General features: G+C 48.3%; 1 protein-coding gene across 3 annotated transcripts in view; it reads right to left on the reverse strand.

The window, feature by feature from the left end:
* Positions 1–1,808: 1,808 nt before the first annotated feature.
* LOC138971772 (serine-rich adhesin for platelets-like) overlaps positions 1,809–14,965 on the reverse strand; it is a 38,228-nt gene continuing 25,071 nt past the window's right edge. For all 3 annotated transcript variants that reach the window (XM_070344581.1, XM_070344573.1, XM_070344589.1), the window contains exon 7: positions 1,809–14,724. In XM_070344581.1, coding sequence (XP_070200682.1) covers positions 3,300–14,724 — 11,425 coding nt within the window. In that variant the 3' untranslated portion in view covers positions 1,809–3,299. The remainder of the gene's footprint in view (positions 14,725–14,965) is intronic.

The raw sequence follows: 14,965 nt of genomic DNA on the forward strand, positions 1-14,965 counted from the left end.
TAATTCAAGACATAGGAAGTACAATGGTGCTTATTGGCTCTTTCTACCATGAGATATGGTCACTTTTAGTGGTTCACTACCTTATTTTGGTCACATTTCATAAGGGTCAAAGTGACCTTGACCTTGATCATATGTGACCAAATGTGTCTCATGATGAAAGCATAACATGTGCCCCACATAATTTTTAAGTTTGAAACAGTTATCTTCCATAGTTCAGGGTCAAGGTCACTTCAAAATATGTATACAATCCAACTTTGAAGAGCTCCTGTGACCTTGACCTTGAAGCAAGATAAACCAAACTGGTATCAAAAGATGGGGCTTACTTTGCCCTATATATCATATATAGGTGAGGTATTGAATCTCAAAAACTTCAGAGATAATGGGAAAAATGTGAAAAATAGCTGTTTTTTAGGCAACATTTATGGCCCCTGCGACCTTGACCTTGAAGCAAGGTCAAGATGCTATGTATGTTTTTTGGGGCCTTGTCATCATACACCATCTTGCCAAATTTGGTACTGATAGACTGAATAGTGTCCAAGAAATATCCAACGTTAAAGTTTTCCGGACGGACGTCCGGATGGACGGACGGACGGACAGACGACTCGGGTGAGTACATAGACTCACTTTTGCTTCGCATGTGAGTCAAAAAACACTTGTGCTCCAGTCTACTGGTGTCTTTTTATTGTCCATCAGACAAACAATTTCCACTCTTACGTCATATCTCTCAAACTGACAAAAATTTAAACAAAAGTTTACCAGTTTAAAATCCCCTCTCATCAAAGCAGACAGTATTGAGTCACAATTTTTTATCAACTACAGTATCAATATCAGCCATGGTAATTAATCAGATCAGCAATCACCATCAAATGTTTTTGTTCCTCTGGTCTTTCTCAATACAGATGAAACCATCTAGCTCGTACTTTTTTGAATCCTGGTACAATGTACTTTGAAAGCTGTGTAGAGGTGAACAGTTCACTTTCTTTCTCTAATGTGCGTGCACACACACATGCATGCATGCACTTGAGCAAAACCGAACAGAAACGCTTACAACCCCAAAGAAAAACAAGGAAAACAAAGTAACACGCTGGTTCAAACAAGACAGACAGGGCAGGGAAGAGCAAGTGTAGCTTCACCTTCCCCTTATTTCCCTGATGACATACACTGTGCCACTGTTCACAAACTGCACAGCTTTTTGTTTTGATCATTTATCCTCTTTGTGTGCAGCACAGCCAACAAGAAGAAAAGACAAGCTGGAGCTACTCTGCTCATGAACATTAGTAACAATCCCCCCCCCCCCCCCCACACACACACACACATGTTTTTGTCAATGGAGAAAAATAACAGAAGTAAACAGATTTAAGAAAAGTATACTTGCCCCATGAAATAAGCCTGGAAACTTCATATATGCATATACTCTCTCTCTCTCTCTCTCTCTCTCTCTCTCTCTCTCTCTCTCTCTCTCTCTCTCTCTCTCTCTCTCTCTCTCTCTCTCTCTCTCTCTCTCTCTCTCTCTCTCTCTCTCTCTCTCTCTCTCTCTCTCTCTCTCTCTCTCTCTCTCTCTCTCTCTCTCTCTCTCTCTCTCTCTCTCTCTCACCCACAGGCACAACTGCATGCAAAGCCAGTTCAACAAATATGATGAAACATATGTTACATTTACACAGACATGATGAAATGTGTCATGAAAATAGTTTCCTCAAAAACTGTTACTGACAGATCTCATGAAAGATCCACATGAATGCACACAAATACATCAAGATCAGATTGATCCACGCAAGTACTCAAGCAAGATCTCTTGAACACAAGGTACATTGTGTATGTATATACTCAAAAATTTATTTTCAATAAGAAGCATTGTACATAAAACAATTCTTAGAAGATTAAAATATGTGCTCCAAAAATCCTTAAAAACAACACAGTATCCACAGTATACCATTTTAACTTCCTGCAAATTCACAGGACGCTACACTGACTCACTTCACTTACCCCTATTCAAATAAATGAGTCATAAAAAGAGTAGAAAATCCACACTATGCTGCAACTACTTCCTGCAGATCTACGCGACCTGCACTGGTACTTCCTTTAGATCTACATGATATGCAATAACTTCCTGAAAATCTACAGGATATGGAATTATTTTGTGCTGATCAACATGTTACTGCACTTTCTCCTGTGGACTTGCAGGTAATTTGCATTGACTGCCATCCCTGTGGTTAAGAAAGTAACCCAGCCACACCCACAGTGTCTGCAGTTCTACATATGCATCCAAAGGATGACTTCCTTGCCTGTAAGAAAGCATAGTGTGGCTGATGGGGTCTATGTCGACCAAAAGAGTGGGATTCCCTGTAGGTGGAGTTCCTGTAGGGGGATTCCCTGTATACAGGGATTCCCACAGGGTGGAGTTTTTCAATAAAACTTGCAAACCATGCTCGAATTTCTAGGAAATATAAAAAAATATCGAAAGCCATCAAATTCTACCGATGTCGCTAAGCATCACGTGACTTTCAGCGATATCAGCAAAACACTACAGGACCTAGACCCTGTGATATTCCCTGTATACAGGGAATCCCTCTACAGGAACTCCACCTACAGGGAATCCCACTCTTTTGGTCGACATAGACCCCATCAGCCATAGTGTGGGTGTGTTTGTGTGTATAGGATATTGTAATGCATTACTGCAAATCTACAGAATGGTACAATTATTTCTGTAGATCTAAAGTTAATAACAATACCTCCAGATCTAAAGAAAAATGCATTGTTGCCCACCCTATGACCAGACCACATGTAAACGAGTCATGTCTAAAGTTCGTGCATCTACGGGATACTGCACTCACTTTTTTATATCAGCTACCTGCACATATTTATACAGGATGCTGCACTACCTTCATTCAAACCCACAACATATCCCTTCAACTTTCTGCAAATCTATAGGATACAGCATTATGCCCCTTCCCCATGGCCAGACCAAATGAACGAGCCATCAGTGCTATATTTATGCAAATCAACAGACCACTCTTACAGCCTTCCTTCCCAAGGTCAGACTAAAGAATCTAATACATTCACTAAAACGATCAGTGATTGTGTCATAACAGGAGGGTGCACAGCACAGAGTGCAAGTTATCTCTGTGATACTGATATCTGCAAATGGCATTGCTACATAACACTGTGCACCCAACCTGCTGAGTGGGCTAAAACAACACTCGTGTCTGAACACGGTTTTCAGGCACCTCCCTCCCAACTCCTTGCAACAACACAACAACCCGTACTCCTCGAACCCGACAAAACCCGACCACTACTGGTGTCTAGCTTGGTGTACGTGTCCCCACAGGTGTCCCTACAATGCCATAGGAAGGGTGCACTAAGGATCTCTTGAGCTGTGGCAAAAGCTGTCGGCCATAGGACTGTGTCTGTGTGGCATCCCGGGATGGGGAAGGCCCCCCTGCCAAGGGCTGCAGTACCGCGCTGATCATCCTCTGCCGTGCCCGCGAAACCCTCGACTGGCGTCTGGGCATGAGGCACTGTCCCCGCCAGTGCCAACTGTCGTCATAGTACCTTGCCCCCTGCAGCTGCTTGTCATCTGCCGCCGTCATGGGAATCTCATGCTGAGGGATGGAGAGAGCTTGAGGACTGTAGGAAGGTTTAGTATCGTGGCAGGTATCTGACAGAAAGTCCTCGGCAGAGTTCACGTCACCACGGTGGCTGAGGAGAGGCGGGGGGACAGTGACTGGGTGAAGGAAGTCAAGGTCACAGTGATCGGCGCTGCACTCATGTTTTACAGAGGGTGAACCATGACACTGTGAGAAAGCGAGCTTGCTCTGACTGGACTTCCTGGACTGGGTCAACAGGCCTGGATGTGCAAGTGGTCCCGGCGAAGCTGACACTGCACTGCTTTTTGCCTTCCTGTTTCTTGCCTCTCTACTTGGCAGTTCTGATAATGATTTGCGTAAGAGCACCGTTTTGTACCCGTACGCTCTGTCCCTGCTTATTACGTCCCTGCTTCTTATGCTGCTGGTCATGTCTGCACTGCTCATGGCAAACTTGCCATCACTCACAGACTTGTTCAACCTGGTCCTGGGAGATATTATGGCCAACATACGCTTCCCGTCCCTTTCAAAAAGTGTCATGTTATGCTCTGTCTCTGTTTCCACATGACGTGGTGTGACTAAGTCTTCCTGGCTGATCTCTGTGCTCACCATTCTATTTTTCTTAGGTTGTATCAGATGTTGGAAGTGGTCATTTATTTCTTCCAGCAGTGTTCCCACAGGATTTCCTCTCTGCATCGGGCTCATATCACTGCCTGTCGAGTCTAACTCGGATTCATCATCCCAGTGTTCCTCTTGACCACTTGACTCCTCGACACAAGAGGAGTCATAGTTATCACTGTTCTCAACCGCAGCAAAGTCAAAGGCATTACTGCTTTTAACCTCAGTAAAGTCAAGGTCATCAACTATCTCAACTCCAGTAAAGTCAAGGTTATCACATCTTTCAAACCCAGCCAAAGGAAAGTCCCCATCTCTCTCAGCCCAAGTGAAGTCCAGTAGGTCATCACATCTCTCCATGCCAGCAAAGTCAAGGTCATCACCTCTCTTAACCCCAGCAAGCTCATGATCATTACCTCTCTTATTCAAAGCAAAGTAAGGGTCATCACCTTGCGCACCACAAACAAGATCATGGTCTTCCCTCTTCCGCGTAACACAGGTATTGTCAGGCTCTTGGCTTTTCTTAGCCTCCTCAAGATGGATGTGCAACTGGGTTGGTTTCCAGTAGTTTGAGTCAGTTGGTTTCATGTTCTTGATGTCGGTTGGTTTATTGTAGTCAATGCCAGAGACAATGGCATGACGGGCATCCAGCACCAGCCCTGTCTGTCTGCCAGACCATGTGTAACCATGAACGTCATCCAGCAAGTCATGAGGAATCCCTGTTTGCTTCTCTGCTGCTCCAGTCTGATCTGAGAACAGTTCATCGTAAAAACTCACATGTCTTTCATCCAATCCATTCTGGTCTGGAGACAGTTCATTGGTTAAACTCACATGTGTCTCATCCAATCCAGTCCCAGGATCTTCGCTGCTGTCTGGCCTTCTCTTCACAACTGACACAGCAAAGATGACTTTGTCTTTGATGTCTGCAGCAGTCCCTCCAGGCTTTCCCTTCTCATCTCTTTTGCATTTAGGCAACAACCTTCTGTCTTTATTTCTACTTTTACATTTCTTAGTCGTCGATGTCAAGTACACTTCGCACAGCAGATCTCCATTTTGCTCTTCTTTGTCTATCCCTGTCTTTGGCTGTGTCTCCTGAGCCGTTATCTGTCCCTGGAACTGTGTCCAAGACTGAGCTCGTGCCCCAGTCTGGGTTTCTGTCTGAAACCGACTGCTGTCCGTACTACCATCCTGTCTTATACTTCCTGCGCTGATAGGTGGGGAGGTGTCAGCCCAAGATTGTGGTGAGAGCTCCTCAAGGGCGGGGTCAGACATCAAGCGAGAGTACTGTGACTGGGGCTCTTCCACGCTTCTGTCACACAAAACATCTACATGTATTTCCCGACGTGTTTCCTTGTCTCTCCTACCTTGTTTTTTGAGGCACTGCCTCTGACCTTTTCCAACGGTTTTACGCGAGGGGCTGACAGACTCATCCCTTGGTGTGGAGACGCGGCCGGAGTGGTCTCTAAGCCTGTGACTGGATGGCAGGGAATGGCAGCTCCTGGTGGCTTTCCTGGTCTTCACACTCCTATCTATCTGCCTGTCGACATTCAACTCTCTCTGTGAGCTCCTAACACTCTGCGTGCGCTGTGCTTTCCTCTCCTTTCTCTGACAGCAAGTGTTGGTGTTAGTGGCCTGCTCTGTGTGGGCCCCACTCTGATTCAAGTTCTCTTCATCTGCAGTCTGTAACGTCTCAATGGAACTCTGCCTCTGAACAATCTCTCCTGAGCGCTGCCTAGGAGTTAACTTTATTTTTCTCTGCCTAGGGCTTATCTGTCTTGAGCTCTGCCTTGGAGTCAACTTTTGTGAGCTCTGCCCAGGGGTAATATGTCTAGAGCTTTGCCGAGGGGTTATCTGTTTTGAGTTCTGCCTTGGACTTATCTGTCTTGAGCTCTGCTGAGGAGTAATCTGCCTTGAGCTTTGCCTAGGAGTTATCTGTTTTGAGTTCTGCCTAGGTGTTAACTGTTTTGAGCTCTGCTTACTGGTCATCTGCTTTGAGATTTCCCTAGGAGTTGACTGGTTTGAGCTTTGCCTAGGAGTTGACTGGTTTGAGTTTTGCCTAGGAGTTGACAGTTTTGAGCTTTGCCTAGAAGTTGACTGTTCTGAGCTTTGCCTACTAGTTGACTGGTTTGAGCTTTCCCCAAAAATTGACTGGTTTGAGCTTTGCCTATAAATTGACTGGTTTGAGCTTTGCCTAGAAGTTGACTTGTTTGAGCTTTGCCTAGAAAGTGACTGGTTTGAGCTTTGCCTAGAAATTGACTGGTTTGAGCGTTGCCTACAAGTTGACTGGTTTGAGCTTTGCCTAGAAGTTGACTGGTGTGAGCTTTGCTTGGAAGTTAACTGGTTTGAGCTCTTCCTAGAAGTTAACTGGTTTGAGCTTTGCCCAGAAATTGACTGGTTTGAACTTTTTCTAGAAATTGACTGGTTTGAGCTTCGCCCAGAAGTTGACTCTTTTGAGCTTTTTCTAGGAGTCGACTGTTTTGACCTTTTCCTGGGAGTTGACTGTTTTGAGCCTTTCCTAGGAGTGGACTGTTTTGAGTTTTTCCTAGGAGTCGACTGTTTTGAGTTTTTCCTAGGAGTCGACTGTTTTGAGTTTTTCCTAGGAGTCGACTGTTTTGAGCTTTTCTTGGGAGTTGAGGTGTGAAGGGATCTTTGTTTTGCAACTGTCTGAGTGGAGCCCTGCCTAGAAGTCATCAGAGTACAGGTGTGACTGTGGGCCCCAGAAGCTGTCATCTTGGACACTGATTCTGCCCTACTCCATGATGCAGACCTGGTTCTACGACCAAATTCAGCTCCTCCTGCAGCTTCATTCATCTTGCGTCTGGACACAGTTCCTACTCCAGCAGACTGTGGGCGATGATATCTGGGTCTATAGTCCAGTGACACACCCTTCATAAAATTATTATTCCACACAGGTCTGCCTGATGCCTGATGTTTGGATGTGAACTTTTCCAAGTGAGCCAATGTGTCAGAGTTGTATGTGGCAGCAATCTTATTTGACGTCTTCCTTGGCGGACACAGTACAAGTTTTTCGACAGAAAAGGAGCAGTCATCTAAATCTGTCTGCTGGCAGAATTGAAGGCTTCCAACACCAGGGACACCACATTCCCGCCCAGGGTTATGCCGAGATGTAAAACCACCGGGTTTCTGTCCAGATGCACGACCCAAGGGTTTCTGCTGATAGGAAGGCTGACCAGAGACAAGCTGCACAGCCGGTCTCTCGTGTTCCAAAGGGCAGCTTCTTGGCTGGTCCCAGTTGTGCAAGTAGCTGATTGTCACAGAAACGCCAGCTTCAGGACCCTGAGAAATTCCTCCTCTACTCACGCATCTCTCTGTGTCATCAGAAGATGAGTCACAGGTCCATACCTTATTTGTCGTTTTCCTTGCTTCTGAGGAAGATACAACGCTGGCTGTACGATCTGGGCTGATGGAAGATGTGTTGCTAGCTTGCCTTGCGCTGATATATCTATTTCTAGTCTGTCCTTGGGGGCTGTCAGATCCTGAAGTGACACTTTGCCCTGAACAGATGGTCAATCCTCTGTTGTAAGCCTGTACTGTACTGATGATAGATCTACTGCCCTGCAGTCCTGCAGTGCTGTTCGATCCTCTATCAATAGTCTGTCCTGTATATGGGCTTGATCCTTTATCACCAGCATGTTCTGTACTAAGGGACCAATTGTTGCTGACTGGCCCAGTACTGAGAGTAGAGGTGTCACTGCCATGGTTCGGTGCGCTGCCTGGACACCTGCTGCTGGCTTCACCCATGGCCGTTACAAAACAACTGACTGTATTAGCGTTTCTCCACTGTTCGCGGCTGTTGACAGATCTGCCCCTGTTTCTGTGAGGAATGGTGTCAGCCTGATTGTGCTGCTGCCTCTTGCCCAATCTCTCAACCAAGCTGTCCACTCGGTGACTGAAGTCCCTGCTCATATCGATGCATTCCTCCACCAGCTGGAGCTTCCTGGCCACGCCACAAGCCCCATCATGTGGCTGTTCCCGTGTCCCAGGCCTCAGTGTCAGTGATTGGCCGTCTGACTCTTGGCGGAAGGAGCTGTTGGGGGAAGGAAAGGGGCCTGCCAGAGACTGCTGCTTGGCGCACCTGTATTCTTGTGTGTCCAACTCCGGGGGGCATGCAGCAATGATGACCTGTCCCCCCTCCTTCACCCAGGCCCTTGTCAGGCCCGCACGCCAGCCTGGCTCCTCCAGATATTGGAGGGTGGAGCCAGTCTCCTTGGGGGCGAGGCAGACGTAGCCCAGCGGGTCTAGACACTCGTGGTCCCTCACGCTGCAAGCTGAAGACCCATCCAGACTGTCGCCCCAGTCTAAGGGCAAACACAGTTCCGTCTGACAGGTACTGGCTACAGTAAGCAGGCCTCCACTGCTCTCGCCGGGGGCACAGCATAAGCTGCATGCAGAGGTGAGGGTCTGGGTCTCATTACTGAAGGCAACCAGACCAGACTTGTTGCTGGATGCAGACTCTCTAGAGAACACCCCCAGATCCAGGGGTAAGTCGGACTCTGAGACACTCTGCTGACAGCCTGCAACAGTACCAGTACTACATGACTCTGTGTCTGTCCCCTGCCCAGATTGCAGTTCTAGCAGGGTGGCTAGGAACTCAGTGTGAGGGGAACGTCTGGTGGGTGAGGGTGACATCCTGGAGGTACGTCCTGCCTTGCGACTGTCGCTGTGACACCTACAAGGGACAGGCCTTGACCTCCCTGAACTGACTGAACGGTCAGAACTGACCTCCCTGCTGTCTGCTTCCTTCTTCCCTGACCGTCCCCAAGGAAAGCCTTCTGCCCGACTGTCAGCTCTCTCAAAGCGGTTGGTGTGACCAATGTCTTTGTTGGCACATCCTTCCAAGTCATGTAGGGTTTGCTCTGTAAAACCGACCGCTGTTCCCGGCCTGGTTTGGCGATTGACCAGCAAGGCAGGCCTACCCATTAAGGTTGCTTTAAAGTGCTGTGACTTGTATGGAATGCTGCGATGGACAATGTGCCCATGTGGCAAAGCCATGTCAGTCAAGTTCTTCTTACTGGCCGACACTTCTGCAGGTGACTGAGCCCCAATTTGGGCATTCTGAGCACAAGAGTCTGTTTTACTTTGGGGTACCTGAAACCACAAACTTTCGTCCTGACATCCATTGTACAGTTCTGTGCCTGCGCGAGACGCCTGTCTCTGACTGCTGAAGCCAGTCCTTGTGATAGAAAAGTCTGCAGTCTGTGACTGTGGCCTTTGTGCTTGTTGTCTAGAGTGGTCAGAGCTGGTGGTGAGCAGTGTAGTACTGGAATGGCAGGCCTCTCCTAGCTGTGTGCACCACTCAGATTCTAACACCTGTTTCCGACATCTTTCTATCTCTTCACCAACCTGACAGTGCTCAACAGTATTGCCATCACACCAGGCTTTTTCGGCACGCCCAGTGTACTTATCATGTGGAGTTTCTTCATCGCGATGCCTGCTGCTCCTGCTGGGATCCCCTAGCTCTACACCCACCACTGTGCTGGCATCCTGAGACTTCCTGTCAACCCTTGGGCCTCTCTCTCCATGCCAGTCTGTGAGAAAGGTAAGCTGCTCCCTCTCAGTCCCACTTGGTTCTTTCTGGTCAAGTAGCTTGTCATCTAAATCAGAGTGTGCTGGGTTCATTGTGTGCAACTCGAACGTATCAGTCTTATGGCCTCCACCTGAGGCCGGTGCGCAAGACCGAATTGCTGGTGGTGATCGGTGGTGCAAACTGATCGGTGGGGAAATGGACACATTGCCACACAGCCCAGAGACAGGACTGACTGGCTGAGCGCAAGTCATATCATCTGCAGGTACGACTGACGGTGTAGCTTCTCCTGACACCGCTTGACCTGACGGAACACACACTAAACTGCCGATCAAATTCTGGACTTGAGGATCAGCTATTCCTAACTGTGCAGCATTCCTTGTATTAGCACCGTCTGACTGTGCCGATAATTCATTTGCATCTATTTCTTTTTGTTTTGATGAGCGTCTACCAAGCCGTGTTCGTCTGGAACGCACATTCAATCTGGCCACTTTACTATCAGCAGACAAACCAGAAGATTTATTGCCACAGTTACTAGAGGAGGTGTTTTCAAGGCCCTGATCAGTGGGTGGAAGTTTTTTGAGATGGAAAAACTCTATGGTTGGTCTTCCCCCTGCACCAGTGCCTCTGTTTTGTCTTGCAGCCTGCACACACGTCAGAAAGTGCTGGACCTTAAATTCAGTGGGGCTGGGAACACCACCACCACCCTGAGGGTCGCGCTGAGGGGTAGTTCTGCAAAACTGGGTGTAGTGCTCGTCAAACATGGGCTGTGGATCCACCTTAGTTTCACTTTCCACAAACTCCGGGCAGTGAAGGTCGCTAGTGCGGAGAAAGTAGTTGGACGTGAAAATGTCATGGATGAAGTCGTCATCGCTCTTGTCAGACCCACCATCACTGACACCAGGGTTCTCCTCACACCCTTCAGTCATGTTTGTCTCATACCATACACCTGTGTTTGTCTCACTCTCTTCAGCTGTGTCTGTCTCACTCTCTTCAGACATGTTTATCTCACTTTTTTCAATCATGTCCACCTCTGTCTCTTCCACACTCTTGACCCCACTTGTCAGCTCCCCCTGGTTGTCTGGCTTGACCTGCTCCTGTCCTGTGTCTGCCGCTTCTCTCCCTTTGTTCTGTCTGCGAACATTCTCTATTACAACTTCCAGGTTCTTGATGCATTCCTGCACGCTGGAAAAGAGATCTTTGTTCTTCAAAATGACATCTTTTGGTCTGGAATACAGATCACCGCAACTTGCTTTACAGGAGTTGTTGGTCACCGTGTTTTCACTATTCCCACTGGTCACATGTGCATTATTCCTGATCGTCGTGTGCTGGTTGTGCTTACCAGTCAGATACCATCTGCTCCTGCCAGCAGTCCTTTCCTGTGGACTGCAGACAGCATCATGCTGGATGTTGCCTCTTGTTGCCTTGCCCCCTGTTGCCTTGCCGGTCGTGTCCTGTGAACTGCAGAGAGTGTTATTCTGGATACTGCCTTTTGTTGCATTACGTACCCCTGTTAACTTTCCCCCTGTTGCCTTGCCGGTCTTGTCCTGTGGACTGCAGAGAGCGTTATTCTGGATATTGCCTTCTGTTGTGCTACCCCCAGTTGCCTTGCCCCCTGTTGCCTTGCCAGTCGTGTCCTGTGGACTGCAGAGAGCGTTATTCTGGATGTTGCCTTCTGTTGTGCTACCCCCTGTTGCCTTGCCCCCTGTTGCCTTGCTGGTCGTGTCCTGTGGACTGTAGAGAGCGTTATTGGTGATGTTGCCTTCTGTTGCGCTACCGCCTGTTGCCTTGCCCCCCGTTTCCTTGCTTATCGTTTCCTGTGGACTGCAGAGAGCGTTATTCGTGATGTTGTCTTTTGCTGCCATACCCCCTGTTGCCTTGCCAGTCATGCCCTTTGGACTGCAGGGAATACCTCTTATTGCCATGCCTGCATGGTTCTTTGCACCTGTTCTGCGTTCTGTGTCTGTTGCTAGCATGCCTGCTTTGGCCCTCCCTGGTGTGAGAACTGTTGCTGTCACTTCCACGCTTTCTTTGTCCCGTCCCTCTGTTCTGTGATCAGTCTGTCTCACCGTGGTGCTGCCCTGCTCACAACTGTCCTCATGTGCACACTGTTTCCTTCCCTTTCTTGTCACTGTCACCGACATGCTTGTTTTCCCATCAATTGCAACTGTTCTCTGGGAAGTTTCCGATGGTCTCATGTGGGTTTTACCCCTAGCCACTGTTCTCTGAGTAGTTTCTGATGCTGTCATGTGGGCTGTATCCCTAGTCGCAGTTCTCTGAGTAGTTTCTGATGCTGTCATGTGAGATTTACCCCTAGTCACAGTTCTCTGAGTAGTTTCTGATGCTGTCATGTGGGCTTTATCCCTAGTCGCAGTTCTCTGAGTAGTTTCTGATGCTGTCATGTGAGATTTACCCCTAGTCACAGTTCTCTGAGCAGTTTCTGATGCTGTCATGTGGGCTTTATCCCTAGTCACAGTTCTCTGAGCAGTTTCTGATGCTGTCATGTGGGCTTTATCCCTAGTCACAGTTCTCTGAGTATTTTCAGATGCTGTCATGTGGGCTTTATCCCTAGTCACAGTTCTCTGAGCAGTTTCTGATGCTGTCGTGTGGGCTTCCCCCCAAGCCACTGCTGTTCCCTGTGCGGTTTCTGTCAGTGTCATGTGGGCTTTACCCCTAGCCACTGTTCTCTGAGCAGTTTCTGATGCTGTAGTGTAGACTTTTCCCCTAGCCAGTGCTCTTCCTGCAGTCTTTGTCAGTGTCATGTGGGCTGTATTCCTCGCCACTGTTCTCTGATCAGTTTCTAATGTTATCGTGTGGACTTTAGCCATAGCCAGAGGTGTTCTCTGTGCATTTTCTGTCAGTGTCATGTGGGCTGTATTCCTCGCCACTGTACTCTGATCAGTTTCTGATGTTATCATGTGGACTTGAGCCATAACCAGAGGTGTTCTCTGTGCATTTTCTGTCAGTTTCATGTAGGCTGTATTCCTTCCCACTGTTCTCTGTGTGGTTTTTGTCACTGTTGTGTTGGTTTTATTCTTTGCTACCATGGTGTTCTGCTCCGTACCCCCTTCCTGTACAGACTGGTGTGAGCTTGGTGCTGTCTTACGGTCACCCAGAGTGGCAGGGCTTGTGACAGAGTTTGTGTCGTGTCTTGTCCCGTCCTGCTCGTCTCCTGCCGCCCACAGGCCCGTCTCTTTGTGTCTGACCAGCAAGATCGCAATCTTCTCCGGTCTGGCTGGTGTGATCACAGGCCACTCCTGTATGACTGGTGTGATCACAGGCCTCTCCTGTCTGACTGGTGTGATCACAGGCTTCGCCTGTCTGACTGGTGTGATCACAGGCCTCTCCTGTCTGGCTGGTGTGATCACAGGCCACTCCTGTATGACTGGTGTGATCACAGGCCTCTCCTGTCTGACTGGTGTGATCACAGGCCTCTCCTGTCTGACGGGTGTGATCACAGGCCTCTCCTGTCTGACTGGTGTGATAACAGGCCTCTCCTGACTGACTGGTGTGATCACAGGCCTCTCCTGTATGACTGGTATGATCACAGGCTTCTCCTGTCTGACTGGTGTGATAACAGGCCTCTCCTGACTGACTGGTGTTATCACAGGCCTCTCCTGTATGACTGGTGTGATCACAGGCTTCTCCTGTCTGACTGGTGTGATAACAGGCCTCTCCTGACTGACTGGTGTGATCACAGGCCTCTCCTGTATGACTGGTATGATCACAGGCTTCTCCTGTCTGACTGGTGTGATAACAGGCCTCTTCTGACTGACTGGTGTGATCACAGGCCTCTCCTGTATGGCTGGTGTGATCACAGGCTTCTCCTGTCTGACTGGTGTGATAACAGGCCTCTCCTGACTGACTGGTGTGATCACAGGCCTCTCCTGTCTGACTGGTAAGAACTCAGACTCTGACTCGGGAGACAGAGAATTCACAGGATTTTGACTGTGGTGTGAAGGACAACTGTCTGTAGCTGACTCGGGAGACAGAGAATTCACAGGATTTTTACTGTGGTGTGAAGGACAACTGTCTGTAGCTGACTCGGGAGACAGAGAATTCACAGGATTTTGACTGTGGTGTGAAGGACAACTGTCTGTAGCTGACTCGGGAGACAGAGAATTCACAGGATTTTTACTGTGGTGTGAAGGACAACTGTCTGTAGCTGACTCGGGAGACAGAGAATTCACAGGATTTTGACTGTGGTTTGAAGGACAACTGTCTGTAGCTGACTCGGGAGGCAGAGAATTCACAGGATTTTGACTGTGGTTTGAAGGACAACTGTCTGTAGCTGACTCGGGAGACAGAGAATTCACAGGATTTTGACTGTGGTTTGAAGGACAACTGTCTGTAGCTGACTCGGGAGGCAGAGAATTCACAGGATTTTGACTGTGGTTTGAAGGACAACTGTCTGTAGCTGACTCGGGAGGCAGAGAATTCACAGGATTTTGACTGTGGTTTGAAGGACAACTGTCTGTAGCTGACTCGGGAGACAGAGAATTCACAGGATTTTGACTGTGGTTTGAAGGACAACTGTCTGTAGCTGTCTGTCTTTCTGCCCAACAGTTTGCTTGTGTCTGTCCCTCTCTTGCTGCACCAGGATTGAGTTTTCCGTCTCTGTCAAGCTCGGAGAGCTGGTAAGGGGACAACGCTGTGTTCGAGTCTGAAATGTTTTGGGATGTGGTTCTCTCAGTGTCTGTGAGCGTGCCGCCCTGACGGTGGCCGTGTATCAAGTTGAAAGCAGCCCCCTCTGACTCCCTCCACTCTCTCCTGTCCCCCCCGCCACGGTAATAGTCATTCCTAAATTCGTGCATCGGGTACATATATTCTGATGACCAGGAATGCTGAAAGCGTGTGTCGTGTTCACTGAGGTTCACTGGCTTATCATAGAGGAGCTCCATGCTAGAGGAACATTCCAACAAATCGCTTTCTTCCTGGGAGAGATGAGTAACATCCTCCATCCCGTCATGCATGTTTGCTTTCCTACAGCAAGAGGCGGTCATACAATGCAGATACGCATGCACCAGGGTTTTCAGTCATTTGTTGGGACACAAAACAAGCCATGGACACAACATCAGGTATGAAAATGAAAACAGTGGTGGAAGGAACAGTTTATGTACACCATGTAGGCATGGCATGGTACAACAAATTGGGCCCACAGATACACAGTGTGCATCCACATACAAATGACATGCACCCATGAAGTAACATGCGCACACACACA

This window comes from Littorina saxatilis, linkage group LG1 (genome assembly GCF_037325665.1).
Source record: "Littorina saxatilis isolate snail1 linkage group LG1, US_GU_Lsax_2.0, whole genome shotgun sequence".
NCBI classification, from domain to species: Eukaryota; Metazoa; Mollusca; class Gastropoda; order Littorinimorpha; family Littorinidae; genus Littorina; species Littorina saxatilis.